At 36.3% G+C, this 17,340-nt stretch overlaps 2 protein-coding genes across 2 annotated transcripts; both read left to right on the plus strand.

Moving 5' to 3' along the window:
• The first annotated feature begins 2,113 nt into the window (after nucleotides 1–2,113).
• Nucleotides 2,114–5,578, plus strand: LOC117371669 (tumor necrosis factor receptor superfamily member 4-like). Its single transcript, XM_055221875.1, has 6 exons — nucleotides 2,114–2,224; nucleotides 2,783–2,902; nucleotides 2,972–3,106; nucleotides 3,920–4,147; nucleotides 5,123–5,221; nucleotides 5,296–5,578. The coding sequence occupies exons 1-6, from the start codon at nucleotides 2,143–2,145 to the stop codon at nucleotides 5,379–5,381; spliced, it is 750 nt and encodes a 249-aa protein (XP_055077850.1). The 5' UTR covers nucleotides 2,114–2,142; the 3' UTR covers nucleotides 5,382–5,578.
• A 3,108-nt stretch (nucleotides 5,579–8,686) lies between these two features.
• Nucleotides 8,687–12,324, plus strand: tnfrsf18 (tumor necrosis factor receptor superfamily, member 18). Its single transcript, XM_033967017.2, has 7 exons — nucleotides 8,687–8,801; nucleotides 9,673–9,798; nucleotides 9,893–10,024; nucleotides 10,373–10,478; nucleotides 10,553–10,623; nucleotides 10,702–10,812; nucleotides 11,871–12,324. The coding sequence occupies exons 1-7, from the start codon at nucleotides 8,687–8,689 to the stop codon at nucleotides 11,960–11,962; spliced, it is 753 nt and encodes a 250-aa protein (XP_033822908.1). The 3' UTR covers nucleotides 11,963–12,324.
• The last annotated feature ends 5,016 nt before the right edge of the window (nucleotides 12,325–17,340 follow it).

A 17,340-nucleotide genomic window follows, 5' to 3' on the forward strand; every position in this document is an offset into this window, starting at 1 on the left:
GAGGTGTTTTTGCAACGGCTGTGCACCTTGTGTGGTTCTATCTTGTAGAATAATCAGAATATGTGGATGTTTCCATTTGCAAAGCACGAGGCTGACAGTGTTTTTACCGACAAAACAAAGTAAAGGTGCATTCTCTGGTAGTTCAAACGTAAAACCAAGACAGTTCAGACAAAGTTAAATGAACACAGATTTTACCTATTAGCATAAGATTCAGAAAGCCATCATATATTTCCATCGATTTCTGCAAAACAAACAAACAAAAAATACAGTGATTTTGATATTAATTTGGCATAATCGCGAGGACTCTTTTTGGTGGACAGGTAATAATCAGGATTTACTGGAATATTTTATATATATAAAAAAAGAAAAATAATAATAATAACACTGGTCAACACTAAATTTATTGTCTAAGATTTTTTAGCTGATTTAGGATAATTTTGATGTGCTGAATCCAAAAATCACATTGGTTTTGCTCAATCAGGTCAACGTTCTGAACTAAGCTACATATTTGTTTTTGGACGATTTTGTTTACATGCATGAGTATTTTCACGTCATATGATGCAAAATTCTGTTATATTTCTCGCTATAAACAAATTCTGAAGATTTTGCATGTGCCAACTTATGACAATTTTTTTTTTTATATTACAAGTGAATGAAATGGCTACTACTAGAAGATCTTGCAAAAAATAAGCCTGACATATTCTGCTACATCTGCGGTGAATACACCAATGTTCCTAACAGGAATCAAGTCACAAGTTTCATAAAGCGTGCTTACCATGCTTATTTTGGTATTAAACTTGGTGACCAAGATGAAGCTTGGGCGCCACACATGGCATGCAAGTCATGCACCGAGTATCTGCGTCAGTGGACTAAAGGCAAGAAGAGTTGTCTGAAGTTTGGAATTCCCATGGTTTGGAGGGAGCCGACATCAATAGCTACTTCTGGGCTATTGATGTGACTGGGATCAACAGAAAGAACCGAAGCAGCCTCAAGTATCCTGACCGTGAATCAGCACATCGTCCTGTAGCTCACTGTGATGAAATTCCAGTACCTGTCTTTGGAGAAGTTCCTGACATCAGTGACAAAGATTCCTCCAGTGTGGTTTTAATGATGATGCTCCACATCCTTTTTCCCAAAAGGAGCTAAATGTTCAGGTTTCCTGAGAATCTGGGATCACTGAGTGATGAGCAGGTGGAGAGATTCCATCAGGACATAAAAGAGATGGAGACCAGGTATCAGGGACGCTGGGATGCAGTCATGATGGCTCTCTCTGAAGAGAGACATCCCTGCTGCTGAGCATTCAAGGGGTTCATTAAAACAGTTCATGTCCTGAATTTTGCACAATGATAACGTAACGTTCCAATTTACATGTACTTACCTTTATCAAAAAACTTTTTTTGGATGAGAAATATTAAAGAAAATCAACTGATAATGTCACAAAATTGTAATCAATTTAGTCAGAAGATCGGATTTTTCCAAATCAAATTAGCATAAAAACCTGACCTGACTGAGAAAAATGGACATCATTTTTGGATTCAGCGGTGCTAAATGGTCCTAATTCAGTTGTAAAAACACAGACAACTTTCAAAAATGTTTTTTTTTTGTAACCTAGTGTAATAATAATAAATACATAAACAAAGCAAAAACAAGACAACAACCACGCTTTTCTGAGGTAAATCTAATGTTTTCCTCAGGAGCCAGACACCACCCATCTTATATGAACGGTGGTTGGAAATACTGTTGCTGTCAATTATTTATTTATTTAGTCTTTTTTTTTTTTTTTTTACATTTATACACATGCAGTTTTAGCATAATATACAATATATTTCAAACTTGGCCATCACAAAAGATATGACACAACCACACACAAGCTCAGGTAGCACAACAGGTTTGAGAGTTTCAGTTGTTTTTGACATTTCAGTTGTTGATATTTCCATTGTTCATTTGCTTAATGTGTCATATTGTGGTTTTCTTGCTCATTTAGATGTTTCCACCTCAGATAAGAATGAATCAGACTTACGATAAGCAATGTAGCCACTGAGGCATCACACATTTCAATAGGTTATAGAGTAGAGATTTCATTTAGTTTTTCTTACCGTTCACACAGGAAGCATCAGCCACTTCTGCTTTTGAACACTGAACATGTGGTTTCTCAAGTTTGCCATATTTATTTGGATCCTATACGCACAAATTAACGATTCAGATGCTTTCATATGCTCAAAAGGTAAGATTATTTCTCTAAACATTACTGAAACAGTGCTATTTAAACTTACGATATCTCTATATTACCATAAGCCGTTAAAATATATTCAACTATGCAATATAGGCAGTACTATAAGAGTTGGAATATTGTAACCGTATTATTATCATCGACATTCTTTTCTTGAAAATGGCAGCTGCAATTAAAGCACTTGCCACGTCAAATTCCGCACAATACTAGTGTTAAGTCAAATGTTGTTTTCACTTCTAGGTCACAATTATTGCATTACATTAAACATTATGTAACGTTTCTGGTCCACACATGCCATGCCACGGAATATTTAAGACAAAGCAAAACGATATCTTTGTGGAGACAAGCTGGTGGTGAATCCTACACCATAAAGTTACTAATCTTATGTATGTGAGTATATGAATACAGTGATACTGCAAAACAAGAGAAAGCTCCTCTAAGACAATAACTGACAGTTTTTGTAATGTATTTACAATGATAATTATGGACTATTTCCAGCACTCTATACATAATCTACAAATATACATCCTCTTTATGTTTGTCATTTTGAAGGCCAAAGGGTGAAGGTATCACCAACAGGAACCAAATCATGTACAACTTGTGAGACCGATCAATTCCAACCTGAAACAACCACATCCCAGTATTGTAAACCGTGTCTAAAATGCGTCAAAGGTAAGTCATTATTTCCATATATTGTTTTTGACATTGAAGTGAACTCCTTTTTACTGATTCTTGTTCTAGAGATGGGAAGTGAGATTTCGCAGATATGTACATCAGAACAAAACAGAAAATGTAAATGTCGGGAGAATTTTGTTCCCCTGGAAGATGACTCATCCACCTGTAAATGTGCCACTGGGTTTACTCTACGAAGTAACGGTATGTCTTATTTTTGTAATTTAGGCTCACTATGCATGACATCGTTAAACTTTAATGAGTCTGTTCAATTTCAGATGTTCTAGTATTTAACCTATGACACGAATGATTCTGGCTTGAGTTAATCTAAATAGTTTGGCTTTTGATATTTGTGACTTGAGTAATGTTATATTAACTGGGACACAGGCCTTTACAATAATATCATAATTAATATCATAATTAGTTACACAATTACAATTAGTTACACAATTACACAATTATCATATACAATAATATCATAACTGGTATCACAATAAGTTAATACTCTATATTTTTCATTGGTATATTATTCCTCAAATATATAAATACATAAATATACTTTCAGACTTCCTTTGGACGCATGTTAGATATTTTTTTTAAGACATTTATGTTTTATATTTCAATCCTATGACTTCACTGATAGAAAAGTGCAGAAGAAATTACAAAGGAAGCTGAATCTGACCAATCCTTTCATTTATCTTTATACAAGGAGAGCGCAGTGAGAGCACAGACTCTGCTTTCCATGGATGACCTGGTTAAAATACAGAAAAATACAAACAAAACAAATAACGTAGGTCCATTTAAAATGTTAAAAACAGGTGCAGGTGTGATTATAAAGACCTTACTATGAGAGTGCTCGCCACATGCCGTCAGAGCTGCATTTATATACAATCCCGGACATGTTAATGAACTTAGACTTTGTGATGAAAATGAGCTTGAGCTGTGAAAACTGGTGACTTCAGCTGTTGTTTTTACATTGATCAATCTCTACTGACATACTGTTTTTTATTTTTATAGAGTGTGTGAAAGAGGAAAAAAAGATCCCACTTAGAGCCACTACACCTATCCAAAGATTTCTGACTGCTGCGATCTCCCCACGGCCACAAGAGGGGACTCAAGAACCTGCTCACAACATTAATACTGCTACTGTAACTACTATAACAACTACTGTTTCTACTACAACCGGTCCTCAGCGGTTTCCAGTCACAACAGAGAGGACGAGGCATTCACCTACCTCCAATATTGGTAAAATATGATTGATTAGACTAATATCATTCTTGCAAAATCTTAACTCAAATTAATGTTTGTGTGTTTTTGCTAAAAAACACAATTATTTTCCTATACATTTAAAGGTGCACTTTGTAATTTTTATGATGGAGGGTCCACAATGAGTTTATTTCCATATAATTATTTGTGCATGGAATTTTTCATATCATGGCATTAAGCATCTATCTCCAGGCCAGATTACATGTCAGGTCTGTGGAGAGGCGACTCTACTGTTAGAATGTGTGTTTTTCAAGATATCTTTGCAATGAAAACACCTCTAACAGAATAAATAGATCAGCCATTTCAATGCCATACTGCGGAACATTCCAGCCAAAGCAACAACATTTCCATGAATGCAAGCAGGTGGCAGACGCTTCACCAGAAAAGCTACATAGTGCATCTTTAAGTCTTTCTCCGACCTCAGATGATTTAGTTTAAAGGGCCCAAATTACGCTCCAGGTCTGTTTGTGTTTCCTCATCACAAACAGACCTGGAGTTGTGTTTTGTTTCATTCACACATGTTTAACGCACAAACCCTGTGTATTTAGGCTGAGTTGTTCTCTTAAACAGATAACACTCTGTTCCACCTTGTGACGTCATCATGTGGTGATACAGGAAGTGCTCCACTGTGTTTTTAAACTCCATACACCTTCACTAGAATTATTGATGATGATTTCAGCCCTTGAATTGCCAATCTCTACTGAACAACATGTAAAAAGGAGCTGTTAACTTTGAACCTGCTGCCTCATGACATCACAAGGTGGAACAGGGCATTTTGAGCCTCGGAGATGTACTAAGACTAAAAATTGTGTGACTCAAACATGTGTGAATGAAAAGTATGTTGCTGTTTTTGAGAAGATAACATTATGACGTAGTTTAAAGCTCATAAGAGTCTGTTTTGAATATGCCTAAAACAGGACCTTTTTTCATATTGATTTGTGTGAATTTTTGCAGTTGTGGGCTTTGTATTTGTGACTGTTGCATTACTAGTACTGACTGCTTTAATCTGCAAACAAAATATACTGCCACGCATGAAGAGGAGATCAGAGCAAAGTATGTAAACAAATCATTTCATCTAACTATATACCAAAAGATATGAATGAACTAATATTAAAATGATATTACAGCTAGAGACGCTTCGTTCCGCATGCCAGTGGAGGAAAGTGGAGACGGCAGTCAGGATTCTCTCAAACAAAACCAAGAGGAACCATAAGAATGAGCAGAAATTTGACAGATGGAATAAACGGTTGAGGAATTTCAGCATCATTTTTCAAAAGTCAGTTAACACTACACTTTTAATTAGCTTTAATAAAACATGAGCGAAGACTTAATCCATAATGAACAGATATGTTTTTAAGAATGATTCAGGCTTAGTGACTAATTAAGTAATAATCAATTAATACCTCAGCCCTGATTCTTAACCTCTTAATTAAGTAGTTACTAAGCTTAAATCATTCTTGATAAACTATTTTGTTCTCTGTTCATGCTTTATTAAGACCAAATAAGGTGTAGTTATTATAAAGTCGTATCATGAGTCATATCAGCCTTCATCTCATTGAACAAGATTAAACATACAATTTAAACTTTTCATATATGTACACTTTTGTTTGTTTTTATGTAGAGAGCCACTATAAAAACCTACCAGCAAAGATTTTATGAACTGTGAAATTTGAGTGACTTATTTTATTTTTTACTTTATTTACACAAAAAAACAAAAAAAAAACAAAAAACGACATAGTTGGCAAATGGTATTTTTTGGAAAATAGTATGACATCTTTCTGTCTTTTAGAAATGTTACCTGTTTGTGATGACTGATAAATGTACAGTTAATGTTTCTGTATTGCTGCTTTTTTATACATTTTGATACAAGGGCAAATGGCATTTTACTGAGAAATAAATTTTGACTTAAGTTATGTTGATGTTGATGTTCTTGCCTTGGGGGTGGCCTGTATGTGAAAACGTGCCTCTGCATTTCATTGGTTTAGGGACGTCCCCTTAAAGTGAATATTTCTTCACTCACATATTTCCTGTCATGTTTTGACTGCACATTTGGAAACAGTAACGTCAGCTCTGTGGAGTTTCATATTAAACGCCACACAGATTTTCCCCACAGCAATCAGAGGAGTCAGAAGTTAATTGGTTAGATTTGACTATATTATTTCACTTACTAATTTCTTTTGCAAACCCTGTATTAATGCATCATTTGGATTTATATAGCGCCTTTCAAGACACCCAACACCTTTCACTTGGTGGTAAACCACAATCTGTGCCATTAGCACCTCCGACCACCAGCACCAACACACGACATCAATAACAGACAAGGTGGGTGACACAATGCCACTAGAGCAGGGATCGGCAACCTTTAACACCCAAAGAGCCAGTTGGACCTGGTTTCCACGAAAAAGAAAACACTGGGTGCCACAAATACTTACATCTAAAATGAAGATAACACTGTATATACTGTATACACTATGTCACTAAACAATAACAAATAAATATTTGTTTTACTTGGTTAATGCTCCTCAAAGTCACTTTCATCTTTCCACAGGACTATAAGCGATCATCTGTGAGGAGTGAGCGGTGTTTGTGTTTTAACATAGTTCATGATGGAGAATTGCTGCTCACGCACGTATCAGATTTTCTGCACAATTTGTTTTCAAAGTCTGCAAATAGGTGTTCTGAAATCTTAATGAATGTTCTTAATGAATGACTCTTTCATATATTCCCCATCCGTGAATGGTTTCCCATGCCTGACTATTTCCTGAGTGGCCACAAAACTTGCACATGTGGTTAAACTTGCAGATTTCATCCACTTCTTTTTCATCAGATCAGCCTTCTGCATCAGTGCCGAAACTGCTTTTTTTTCTCTCTGCTCTGTCTGGCTATTTTTCAGCAAAGGCTGTGTATTTATTTTGGAAATGTCTTGCAATAAACGCATGGCATTTTGGTGTGTATACCAGTTTCCACGCGTGTGACACTTATTTTGAGCAATATTATTTTCCCAAGCCACATGGAGCACAGTATAAGAACGAAAGAGCCCCATGTGGCTCTGGAATCAAAGCACTATTCAGGTCAAACCCTGTTTAACTTCCGAGATGTGTCGAGATAAGGTATTCTCTGTGTTAACACAGCCTACATTCTTTACATGTGTGCCATTTCTAACTGATTTCCTATAAGGAACAGATACAGATACAAGGCTACATATATGAATAGCTAATCTAATCACATGAAAAAATATTTGGTTTTCCAAGTTTTCCAGGTTCTAAAGCAGACCTATAATTACAGGTAAGAAGTAGGGCTGAATCAGGGCTAAAATTGGACTACACCGCTGCTACAGTAGTTCTAATCAAGACATTTTTCAGCAGAGGACAAAAAAGTGGATAAAACTCACTCTGCCGAACTCCACCATCACCACGGGTGCCACCACTGTCATCATGACTATGCAAGCACCCAACCATTAAACTGTATCATCAACGTTACATCTGTCCCCACATGACCACAGTGTTCTCACAGTGCGCGTGTGTGTGGGGTGGTGGGTAGGAGAAGTGTAACTGTTGACGTTTACATTGCTCAGAACGTGACGCCACTACTTTTAAGGTGATGGAAAAACCTGAGCACCAAAATTAAAGTGACATATAGTTGACATATAGAAACTTACAGTTGGAGCCTCACAATTCATTCATTTTTTGTTTTGTGCTTTTTTATTATATGATGATATGTATTGAAGATTTATTTTACTTTTTCTGATTTACAATTTGCAATAATAATGTAATAATATACAATAAATTTGATAAACATTAAAACATTTTCTAGGAAACTCTCAATTATAATTGAGTCACCCACCACAACACCACTATCATGTTCAAGACTCTGACCATAAATGATCAAATGAATCATTCATCCTCTGCTGCTGTTTCACTGTTAGAAGCAATAACAATAAAAAGAAAAAAGAAAAGAAGAAGCTAGGTGTCTGCCTGTTGTTGGCAGCATTTGTAAGATCCCAGTGCCACAAAGCAAGTGAATTAGCATTAAGTATCACAAGACTATTATTGTGAATTGGTATTTTCATAGTAATTAGGTTAACTTTTCTGGTAGAGGCTTCACCACCTGCCTCCGTTGAGATGTTGAGATGGAGACAAGCACGCTATGCTACCAGGTCAAATTACAGGTCAGATCTGTGAAGAGGGGAACCCACTCACAGTAAGAATGCATTTTTTTGAGCAATGAAAATGGCCGTAACTGAATAAATGCAAGGTAGGTAAGTTAAAATCTGTATATCATGAAACATTTCCCCCTTTAACTTAACATGTTATATTGTTATGTTATAATTTCCCCTACTTTTTTCATTGCAAAGTTCACTTTACTTCTTATCGATCTAACAGCACATGCATAATACATTGTTTCTCTATATACTTTTTACCTCCCACTTCCTAAATGTAGTGCGTTGGCCTAAACCACAGCCTGACGTCAGAAACAGCAAACATAAAACAGCGAGAGGCAAGTTCAGCACTGGCCACAATGAAATACTTATACCTCCAGCTCCTCTGTGTACTCACAATAACTGAACTTATCTTCACCTGCAACGACAAACAGCGTGAAGTTAATGGACGATGCTGCAACATTTGCCCTGAAGGTAAGTACTATGTGATTATTTATGCATATTTATTTTAAGAAATGACTGGCCATTAAAATTATTATACTTATATAGTATAGCAGTTAAAAGAAACATCACAATTTAATGAGGCTCTACCACCTTCTTGACTCGTGGAAATGTTATTGTTTTGGCAGGAATGTTCCACAGTATGGCATTAAACTAATTTATCTACATATTATTATAATACTTTTTTTTTTCCCAATTATGGATGTAGGTCAGTGATGTCACCTGCTTGTCTCTATGGAGAAAGACAATGCCTTACTGCAGTGATTCTCAAATAGTGGGGGGCGCGGTGAGATAGTCACGCTGATAAGACGCTGGAGTTTTTTCAGCATAAACGTGCCAAATATTGCCAACAATCATCCACTTTGTAAATGTCACTTAAAGTAGCAAGCACTGAGCATCATATAAGGTGGCGTACCAAATTGCTAAATTACTTGTTTTAATTTGATATTTATTTAATTTTAATGTATTCAATTTTTTTCTTCTTTATGGGGGGGCATGATAGAAAATAACTGAGAAGCACTGCCTTACTGTGAAGCAATTCTGGCAAAGCTATCGGAAACAAGCAAGTGACCACTGGAAAGGTTACACAGTGCAGCTTTAACAGTTGTTCAGTTATTGACATTGTGACCTTTTCATAATGTGTGCAGTTAATGTGACATAAACAGACAAAAAAATACAGCTGACTTGAAATTAGTTAATTTTGTTTCTAAAATCATTTTTAGATCAGATTATTGTGAACTAAAAATGTACAAATAATCCTTCCTGTGGTTGTGAGGGTGACATTTCTTTACTATTTTTTTTTTTATTTTGACTTTAATGTATGAATTGTAATGTATTCCAATAGGGGAATTTTTGTTTAGTCTCTGCAACGAGACCAACCAAACCCACTGTAAACCATGTCCTCCGGGCCACTTCTCTGACATCCCGAGTGTTTTTGACCGATGCGTAAAGTGCCACACCTGTGAACAAGGTAACGCTACTATTAACCATTTTAAAGGTTAGTTTTTCATTAATCACGTCATAAATTTACCAAGAAGTGTATGTGGTTTGTACTGTCTCTCCAGAATACACCCAGAAATGCACTCCTACCACAAATGCTAAATGTTCATGTGGCATTGGTTTCCTGTGTTCTGACAATTTGTGCTCTTCTTGTGAGAAAGACAAATGTGTCATCGGGGAAATACGCAAGGTAACAGGTAAAAATTGCCATTCAAACTATGCAAAACATTTTTTTGTACCTACAACAGTACTATAACAGTTTATACAAATTTGAAAATATTGTTAACTATAAGAGCTAGAATTCATTATTGTACACTTAGGATTAGGGTTATGTAGGGATGTAATCAATTTTAGTTTGGATGTCAGTCATTGTTTACTTAAGACCTTAGTTTGCTATTCCTGCTATTTATGCAACCAAAGACACATAACCTGACTTCAAATTAAAGGTGCTTTTCTGGACGAGGGAATTTTTGAAGAAATAAAACACCCATAATTTTTGGGCTTGATCTAAAATTCATTTCTAAAGGTTGAACTTATCTTTACAGTTGTTGTGGCCAATAAACTGACAAAGTTTCAATATAAATGTGAACCTATATGCCTGGATCATCAGTACTATGATGAGAAGAAAAACATCTGCATCCCAAGAACACAGTAAGCAATTCCATTTCCTGTTTGTCAATTCACAAACCATAAAATGAGTTAAAGTAATCCTTACCTACTAACAGGTGCAGTGCCCACGGACTTGATGAGGTTTTTGCTGGTAACAAAAGCCACAATGCAATATGCCAGTCACAAGGTAAGCATCTATATGGAAGCAACACAGCTATAATGTGAAAAGTGTTGTAATTCCTTTTTAAAAATGTTTATATTACAGAGATGCAGAAGATATATATGGTTGTCATTGCTGGATTTGTCCTAGTCGTCGCCACCGTTATGGTGTTTTTATCTTACCACTTAGCAAAGTTGATAAAAAAGATTAAAGCCTGTAAGTATTTTAACATATAGAATGTTTGGGTTGAAGATTATATTGAATCTAAGCCTCTGTGTGTTATTGCTTCAGTTGATGCTGCTGCTATCACAATTGCTGCTGTTTTATAGGCTACTACTACAATTATCATATCTTATATCATTATAATTATATCATATATAACATTAGGTTTTTGAACTTTTATGGACTTTTTGAACTATTAGGTGGAACAAAAATGCATTTTTTTTGTTAGTTTATACCAAAAAATGTATATTTTAATAGTATCATGACTATATGATATGGTATAATATTATAAAGCATTCCTGGCCAACATGATATAACCTCAAGCAGGCCTATTAAACGTACAGCCCGAGGGCCAAATCAGGCCAGGTGGAGGTAAATGTTTTTTTTCTCTTGCTTAATCGTATAGTCTTGGTTTAGCCCTAGTTTAATGTGGTTCAGTATTGGTTTGGCACAGCATTGTTGGTAAAGACTTCTTTATATTATTTTTCACAAAAATTGAATAGTTAATATCAGTTGTTGTTGTATTATTATTGAAACTGATCTACATATTTTGTGCAACCCGAAATTGTGCTAAAAATGGTGGTGTGTTGTGCTCCTGCCCAGAGGCCATGACCCTCTGAAAAATCTGTCCCTCTAGAAAATGTAGTTGACTAACCCTGATCTAAAAGCACTCTTATTCAAGCTAGCATTTAATCTTTAGTCTCCATTTCCCAAAAGTTCCCAAATAGACAAATGTCATTTTAACTTACTGACCAAAAATTATTCTGTTTTCATTGACAGTAGCTGCTGTTACATGTGCCCTCCAAATCAGATTATTATGAGATTTTTGGAGTTGTTTGATTATTAAAAAGACGTATAAACAGCCAAATCTGATTAGTAATCCAATTTCTTTCGGATCACAGTCCCTCACATTATATTTAGTGGTTTGCATTTCATTTTAATAATCTGACAACTCCAGAAATCTGCAGAAATGTTTGTGTGCAAGTAAACAGAGAATGATGCACAGGTGAGTTATATCTAAACTTAACCTATTCTTCCGTTTTTGTTTTTAGCCCAGGCTGTTGTGGCCACCAATGGTCAGATCTGGCCATTGTCAATGGAGGAGTCTGCAACCCCTGAAAACAAAGTGGAGAGCTTTGGATGAAAACATTAACAGTGTCAAACAGGACTTTATATCTTGGCCACTGCGCTCTGAGAGATGGGCAGAGAGAGAGTGGCAGATTGAGTTTTTAGTCCACTGAAGGTTATACAAAGCTTTTGAAAAAAAAAAAATTAAGAATAGGGTGACACAGAAGTTGATTTGAGCAGTTAAGATGACCACTTGTTCATCAATGAGATGTTTGTATCTCTTGTTTACTGATACAAGAGTGGAGTTGGATCTTAAAGGTCCTATATTGCACAAAATGAATTCTTGTGAGCTTTAAGCTGTGTTATAATGTTATCTCAGCAAAAAGATACCCAGAGTTGTGTTTGGTTTCATTCATACGTGTTTATTATTAGTTTATAGGCCCCTTTTATTTGTTGTTTTTAATTATTTTGCTTTCATTCGATCTATTTTGTTCTGTAATGAAATTTTAAATGTGTACTGACTTTATATTCAAAATAGGTCTACTTTAATTACTTAATACTTATCTTGATTTGAATGATTTTAGTTAGTAATTTATTGAAAGATTTTTCTGATTTACATTTTGATTGTCATAAAAACTTCTAATCAATAAAGTATACCTTATTTATAAAGGATCTCACACTGCTTTACAAACACATACACAATTCATAATGAGGTACAATTGGAAAACATTTCAAACAAAAAAGCAATGAATTCAAAATATTGTTTTGAATTTATTGAATTTATTTATAATTTATAAAATTGATGTATAAAATGTAATGAACAATGAATATAAGGCATTTTTTATTAGTCACACCTGTCAATTTGTATCATACTGTGCAATGATGATGCCAAGCTTGATACAATACACATGTGGCTACATGAAATCCCCTACATTTAAAACTCAAAAACAATCAAACCAAATTATTATGTTGAGGCCATATTTCTTATAGCCAGACTTCAACTGAATGTGCACAAACTGAATGTGCACAAATAGAACCTAATCATATAATCAATGTGAAGTTAATCCCTGTGCAGTGGAAGCTGGTGTTTGAACATTTATCCATCCATCCATCCATTTTCTTCCGCTTATCCGGGGCCGGGTCGTGGGGGGAGCAGTCTAAGCAGGAACTCCCAGACTTCCCCCACCCCGGACACGTCCTCCAGCTCCTCCGGTGGGATCCCAAGGTGTTCCCAGGCCAGCCGAGAGACATAGTCCCTCCAGCGTGTCCTTAGCGTCTGAAAAATCCTAGAAGACGTTGACCCAATGATTTTTTCTTTTTCTCAATTAAAAATCCATTATTGTGTCTGTCTGAAATTTGACGGTTTTCAGATCTCATTTCCATTTTAAGAGGCTTTCCAGTCTTACTTCCAGATTTTTCATCCTGTTGGCCATTTGATCTTGCTGCATTTGATTTCTGGGAGAGAATTTCTCTGGCATCTCCAATCTTACTAGGAGCGTGTGAAGTGGATTCCTCATTTTCAGATGTCTCTGTTCTCCTCTTTGCAGATCCAGCATTCAGTGCAGCTCCTGATTTTGCTCCAATCAGATTTGGAACAGGAGGTGTTTCAGGTTTCTGCTTAATACTGCTAGTAGTGCATAAAGAGAGTTCCCCATCCTGACTATCTTCATTGATGTTGCTCTCGTCCTGCAGGCATGGCTTGAGCCCAGATCGTGACTGACATGATGGCATTTCAGATTTTGGAGAATGGACTTTTGTAGATACAGCAGTTTGGACCTCCATTTTGGGCTTGATCATGTTTTGTTTTCGTTTCAAGTCCAGTTGTTTTTCTTTTTGCAGCATGCCCTGGGTCTCCTCAAGTATGTGCTCTTTCTCTATAAGCTGGTTTTCCAGATCAAACTTTTCTTTCTTCCAAGCTTCTTCTTTGTTGGTCCAATTAGTCTCATACTCAATCATGTCTTGAAGTTCCATGTCCAAAGTCTCATAAATCTTTTCATAAAGCTTTTCAATTTTGTTTGTTTGGTCTTTTTTGGGTTGGAGTTTCTCTTGGTTCCAAATCTCTTGCTGCTCTTTTAACTCACGATCCACATTATCGTAATAATTTTTCTGTTTGGTTTCACACATCTCCTGAAGCTCAGTAATTGAGAGTTGCAGCTTTTCAATTTTCTTTTGCAAATTCTCAATTTTGTCTTGTGACTTCTGGATTTTTTTTTTGTAAAAAAACTCCTGCTGTTTAAATTCACGATCTATATTGTCACGATGACGCCGCAGATCTGTTACATACATATCTTGCAGCTCTTGGATCTTGTTTTGCAACTTCTCATTATCATTTTGAAGCTTCTTAATTTCAGTTTGTTGCTTCTTGATTTTGTGATCATTTTTGGACAGGTCTTTTTTGAGTTTGAGTTTCTCTTCAGCCCAAAACTCTTGTCGCTTTTTTAATTTTCCATACATTTTTTCATGATAATTTTTCCTCTTCATTGCAAAATTCTCCTGAACCTCACAGATTTTCTTTTGCAAATTCTCAATTTCGTCTTGTGACTTCTGGATTTTTTCTTTGTTAAAAAACTCCTCCTGCTGTTTAAATTCACGATCTATATTGTCACGATGACGCCGCAGATCTGTTACATACATATCTTGCAGCTCTTGGATCTTGTTTTGCAACTTCTCATTATCATTTTGAAGCTTCTTAATTTCAGTTTGTTGCTCCTTGATTTTGTGATCATTTTTGGACAGGTCTTTTTTGAGTTTGAGTTTCTCTTCAGCCCAAAACTCTTGTCGCTCTTTTAATTTTCCATACATTTTTTCATGATAATTTTTTCTCTCCATTGCAAAATTCTCCTGAACCTCACAGATTTCATTTTGCAAATTCTCAATTTCTTTTTGCTGCTTTTCAATTTCGTGAGCAGTTTTGGATTGATCTTTCTCAAATTTGAGTTTCTTTTCAGCCCAAAACTCTTGTTGTTCTTTTGCTTCACGATTCAATTTCTCAAGGTAATTTTGCCTTTCTGTTTTGAAATTTTCTTGAATCTTTAGGATTCTGTTTTGCAGCTTCTCAATTCTGTGATTCTTTTGGCAACATTCGTTTTCCAACTTGAATTTCTCTTGTTGCCAAGCCTCCTGCTGCTGTTTAAATTCACAATTCATTTTCTCACAAGAACTGTTGTATTTTTCCTCCCATTTTCTATTATTTTCTTTGAGCTGTGATTGTTGTTGCTTTAGCTCCTCTATTATTCTACATTTGTCCATCAAATCTTTGAGCAGACTGATCCTGTCCTCAAGATTTGTCTCTTCAATCAGGCTTGAGGCTAGGTCCTCCATGGAGGATGTGGTCTTAGGTTGGTCTTCTTTGCATACTATCGTCGGCTTGGAGCATGATGGAATGGCTGCCATTTTCAGGTAATCCCTTTCACTGGTTAGCATTCTTTCCTTTTGTGTCCCTTCTCTTTGCAATTTGTGAACTTTCTTGACTAGTTCCTGGTTTTCCTTCTCCAGTTTCTTTTTCTCATCCAGTAATTGAGCTTTTTCATCGCACCACGTCTTTATTTTGTCTTCGAAATCAGCCCTGTACTTTTCCTCCCACTCTGTCTTGAATTTAACTAGTTGGTTCTCCCTTTCGGCCAATTTACTGTTTAATTGGGTGAAGTCGAATGTCAACTTTGTTGCCTCCACTGTTTTATTGGTTAGTTCATTATCCAGCTTAGCAATTTCTCTCAGGAGTTCAGCTTCCTTATTTATAAAAGCTTTTTCATTGTCTGAATAGACTTGTTGTCTTTCCTGCCATTGCTGATACTGATCTTTTAATTTACTTTCAAACATTTCGTTTTGTTGAGACAGCCGTTTGATTCGATTCTGCATGTACAGTTTTTCTTTCTCCCAGTTTTCTTCCTTTTTAAACAATGTAAACTTGGCCTGCTGCTCCGTGTAGGAAGTTGGCTGAACCGCCAAAGACTTCGTGGTATTAATCTGTCTAAGGAGTTCCTCTTTCTCCGCCATCTCACAGAGCATTTCGGACTTTTCCATCTGCCATTCCTCTAAAAGGATTTTCATTGTCTGCATTTCATTCTCGTGGTCATCCAAGAGATTTTGAAGGTCGATATTGTTTTCAGCCATTTTGACAGTTAAATAAGTTGCTGTGTTGTTGTATGTTTTCACCCACAGTGTGGTTCACAGTACTTGTGTGTGCCCGCTGTCTATAAGTGACTCTAGAATGACTCAGGTTGGTCAATTCCAAAGAATTGTCACAAAGCCTGAACATCAAAGCTCTATCACCATGGCAATCAAACCAGCAGCCAATCAGAAGAGAGTTCTATCACTATGGCAATCAAACCAGCAGCCAATCAGAAGAGAGTTCTATCACCATGGCAATCAAACCAGCAGCCAATCAGAAGATTCAGAAGATTCAACATGGACATTCTTTCTCCCAGTTTTCTTCCTTTTTAAACAATGTAAACTTGGCCTGCTGCTCCGTGTAGGAAGTTGGCTGAACCACCAAAGGCTTCATGGTATTAATCTGTCTAAGGAGTTCCTCTTTCTCAGCGTTCCAGGCTTGCTCTTTCTTCTGCCAATCCTCAATGCGTTCTTTTTCTCTTTTATGCAGTGCCTCAATTTCCATTACCAAACTTTCCGTCTTAGTTTCCATGTCTTTTTCAGCATCCTGCAGATTTAAGACATGTGATTCAAGATCTTTCGCCTTGAAGTACAACTTGTCTTTTTCTGCTTCCAACTGCTCCCTCATCTCAACCCAGGACTTCTCTCTCATAATCACTTCATTATTCTATCTGCCATTCCTCTAATAGCTTTTCCATTGTCCGCATTTCATTCTTATGGTCATGATAAAGAAACTGCAATATCCCACTATATGTACAACTAATCAGTGTTCTCTGGTTTATAGACTATGAATGTAAAAATGATACTGTTACCTCTGTCTCTGTTATTACGTTTTCACAAGGTATATTTTGTTAAAGTTATGAAGTAGCTACAAATGAGAAAAAAATCACCTTGAACGTTATATTTGCCTATTGATATTCAATCTAAACAAAAAGAAATGGCTGTGACGACGACATCTTGACTTTTCTTCTATTAAATAATAAATCATTAAAAATAACGTACGTAATGTACGTATCGTACGATCAAAGACGGCGGTGGAAGTGAGGTCCGTGGTGTCGGCCTGTCCCACTTCAGCAAGATGAAGGCTACACTGAGGAGGACAGATTCTCGTCCGGAACCTTCAAACTACACTTTGAAGAGTACTTCGAAGGGACCCTTAAAAAGGTGCATTTGGCAAATTGAGACATGGCCGTGGAGTGAAAACTTGCTAATGATTCCAAGTGCTGTTTAACCCCTTAACGTTCCGACAGCCCGCCCTCGGGCAAAGATCTGCGCGTAAATGCGTAATTTTACGCACAGTTTTGCAGCAGTTTTAGATTTTAAACATGACGAAAAGGACAAAAC

The sequence above is a fragment of the Periophthalmus magnuspinnatus genome, chromosome 5, assembly GCF_009829125.3.
Source record: "Periophthalmus magnuspinnatus isolate fPerMag1 chromosome 5, fPerMag1.2.pri, whole genome shotgun sequence".
Lineage (NCBI taxonomy): Eukaryota > Metazoa > Chordata > Actinopteri > Gobiiformes > Gobiidae > Periophthalmus > Periophthalmus magnuspinnatus.

Excerpts from the sequence above, each read along its gene's own strand:
- LOC117371669 (XM_055221875.1), top strand. The coding sequence starts at position 2,143 with ATGTGGTTTCTCAAGTTTGCCATATTTATTTGGATCCTATACGCACAA. Across the intron at positions 2,903-2,971 it reads GTGTCTAAAATGCGTCAAAG|AGATGGGAAGTGAGATTTCG; the intron begins GTAAGTCATTAT and ends TTCTTGTTCTAG. Across the intron at positions 3,107-3,919 it reads GTTTACTCTACGAAGTAACG|AGTGTGTGAAAGAGGAAAAA; the intron begins GTATGTCTTATT and ends TTATTTTTATAG.
- tnfrsf18 (XM_033967017.2), top strand. The coding sequence starts at position 8,687 with ATGAAATACTTATACCTCCAGCTCCTCTGTGTACTCACAATAACTGAA. Across the intron at positions 8,802-9,672 it reads CTGCAACATTTGCCCTGAAG|GGGAATTTTTGTTTAGTCTC; the intron begins GTAAGTACTATG and ends GTATTCCAATAG. Across the intron at positions 10,479-10,552 it reads ATCTGCATCCCAAGAACACA|GTGCAGTGCCCACGGACTTG; the intron begins GTAAGCAATTCC and ends ACCTACTAACAG.